Here is a 2,863-nt window from a genome sequence, read left to right as displayed (position 1 = left end):
ACACACACACACAGAGACAGACACACAACCCCTCTCTTACCCTGGCTACATGACACACATACCTGCTCACAACTGCTCAGTGCCTCTGTCCCCAGGAAGTTCTTGCTGCAGCCGATGGATTTGGGGAGGTGTCGGGGTCTGACGGGTTCAAACTCCACTCCCCGGCACAGGTCAAACAGCCACTTCCTGAAATCAAGGCAGAGTTAGTTTTGTGAGAAAAGTATCAGGGACTAGGCAGGCAGTGTCAGGTAGTACCCAGATCCTGCCAACTGTAGAACACAGTTAGCAGGCTGGTATACAGCCCATGCTTTATCGCCAATAGCTCTACATTTCTAATTCTCAATAAAAGGTTTCTGTATGGGCTCATCGCAGCATCAGACAAAATTGAACCAGTGTCTCCACAGCTTCCATGTTCTTCTGAAAACATGGGACTGAGGTCTGTAGACAGCTGTCCAGCTCGGATCTGCTGTAAAGGGGTTGTGTTTGTAATGAACGCTTGGGACGTTGCGGTGTAGTGGGTCATGTCACTGATTAGGGACCCAGCAGCTGAAATTGAGAGTCAGTTTCATGGTCACCACAACCAAGTGGATCATCGATTGTTGTCAGAAACCCATCTGGTTCACTAATGTCCTTTAGGGAGGGAAATCTGCCGTCCTTATCTGGTCTGGCCTACATGTGACCCAGACCCACAGCAATGTGATTGACTCTTAAGTGCCCCTGAAGTGGCCAACATTCAGTTCTAGGGGTAATTAGGGCAGTCAATGCCACCCCCTATCCCCTGACAGGATTACTGAAAAAAAAGAAATCCACAATTTTCAAAATAGTATTTCCTGTATTTAAGTTCAGGAAGTAACATCCTAAATACTGACCAATGTAGAGCAGCCTAACTCCAGTCAGACAAACATCACTTAGGTGCCTCTTAACCATGAGGCAAGAGCCACATTAGCACCATCCTCTTCATTCAGATAACTCCCACCTTCCAGGCTCTGACAGAGCCTCAGCCTCTCACTGACAGTCTGTTCCCAGGGGCTCAGGGCTCTGTGTACTTACCCAGTTTTCTCCCCGAACATGCTGTGGAGCTGAGACTCTGGGAATGCTCGCAGCTGCCCCATGTACTCAATGTTCAGGAGACGAGCCACTGATTCTCCCAACTTCCCACCAAGATTGCGGCTGAAACAGGAACAGATAAGATTTCCGAGTCAGCGGAAGTGGGAAGGGCTAGCTGGCAAAAGGCTCTGAGGAAGGAACGGGACATGTGGGCCTTGGTGTGTTGACCCAGCAAAGGGGCAGTTCTGCAGGGTGCAGAGTCTCCTTCTACATTCTCCAGTCATCGAGAACCCCATGCGGCTCAGATCCAGGAGTCAAGGCTGAAACAAGCAGGATAGATAAAGGAGAAGCAGATGTAATATATTTGGATTTTCATAAAAGTTTTAAGAAGGTATCACACATGAGGCTACATAATAAGAGCCCTTGGTGCTGGAGGTAGTATATCAGCATGGACAGAGGATTGGCTTACTAACTGAAGACAGAGGGTTCGGATAAGGGGGCATTTTCGGGATGGCAGCCTGTAACTAGTGGAGTGCCACAGGGATCAGTGCTGGGGCCACAATTACTTATTTACAATATACATTAACAATTTTTATAAGCGAAGCGAATGTACTATTGTCAAGTTCATGGATGATACAAAAAATAGTTGGGAAGAATGTTAACCAAGTGAACAAAAACTTGGCAGCTGGAATATAATACAGGGAAATGAGAATCTAGGACCTGACAGCATAATCTCAGAGTAAGGGGTCACACATTTAAGAGAGAGGTGGAGAGGAATTTCTCCTCTGTAGAACTCTTCACCACAGAGGGCTGTCGAGGCTGGGTCATTAAGTATATTCAAGGCTGAGGCAGACAGATTTTTAATCAGGAATGGAATCAAGAGTAATGGGGAAAAGGCAGGAAGGTGAAACTGAAGATTATCAGATCAATCATGATCTCACGGAATGGCAAATCAGACTTGATGGGCTGAATAGCCTACTCATACATCTTATGTGGGAGTGATGGCCTAGTGTATTATTGCTCACTATTAACTCAGATACCTTGGTGATGGTCTGGGGACGCAGATTTGAATCCTGCCTTGGAAGATGGTGGAATGTGAATTCAATAACATATCTGGATTAGGAGCGTAATGATGACCATGAATCTATTGCCGATTGTCAGAAAAACCCATCTGGCTCACCAATATCCTTCAGGGAAAGAAACTGCCATCCTTACCTGGTCTGCCCTACATGTGACTCCAGACCCACAGCAATGTGGTTGACTCTCAACTGCCCTCTGGGCAATTAGGGATGGGCAATAAATGCTGCCTAGCCAGCGATGTCCTTAGCCCGTGAATGAATAAAGAAACAGACAAGAGCTCCCAATGAACTTACATTTTGCCAATGGGCAGAGTGTCGAAGAGTCGTGGTACAGAGCACATTGGCAGCACCGTCTGACGGTTTGGTTTGTTCAAACCACAGCTCAGCTTCGCCAACACCTACACTCAGAACACAAACAGTCTGGCAACTTGCAATCAACTATCACAGGCAATCAACAACAAGGAGGGCCATAGGCACCCAGGAGTGAGGTACACACCTGTTGGGGTGGGGGTGTTATCTGTACATCTGGGGTGGGGCTGTATGTGCCGGTCTACGGGAAGGGGCTGTGGAGGAAGTGGAGAATAGTGTTTCGGTCAATTGGAGGGGTGTATGATGGGGAGCGTGTCCCGGTCTGTGGGGATAGGGGGCGGTGTTGGTGGGACAGTTGCTCTCTCGTCTGTGGGGTCCTTGTCTATGTGGGGGCATGGCACTGTCTCGGTCTACGGGGGCTGGGGGGG

The 2,863-nt window shown here is 48.2% G+C and overlaps 1 protein-coding gene across 4 annotated transcripts in view; it reads right to left on the bottom strand.

The window, feature by feature from the left end:
- Positions 1–2,863, bottom strand: part of polh (polymerase (DNA directed), eta) — a 27,177-nt gene that overhangs the window by 3,557 nt on the left and 20,757 nt on the right. For all 4 annotated transcript variants that reach the window (XM_048596999.1, XM_048597001.1, XM_048597000.1 and 1 more), the window contains 3 exons: positions 2,421–2,524; positions 1,051–1,170; positions 63–186 (listed from right to left, as the gene is read on the bottom strand). In XM_048596999.1, coding sequence (XP_048452956.1) covers positions 63–186; positions 1,051–1,170; positions 2,421–2,524 — 348 coding nt within the window. The remainder of the gene's footprint in view (positions 1–62; positions 187–1,050; positions 1,171–2,420; positions 2,525–2,863) is intronic.

This window comes from Rhincodon typus, chromosome 5 (genome assembly GCF_021869965.1).
Source record: "Rhincodon typus isolate 14 chromosome 5, sRhiTyp1.1, whole genome shotgun sequence".
Lineage (NCBI taxonomy): Eukaryota > Metazoa > Chordata > Chondrichthyes > Orectolobiformes > Rhincodontidae > Rhincodon > Rhincodon typus.
The sequence above is the reverse complement of the archived record's forward strand: the minus strand, read 5'-3'. Positions and strand labels throughout refer to the sequence as shown.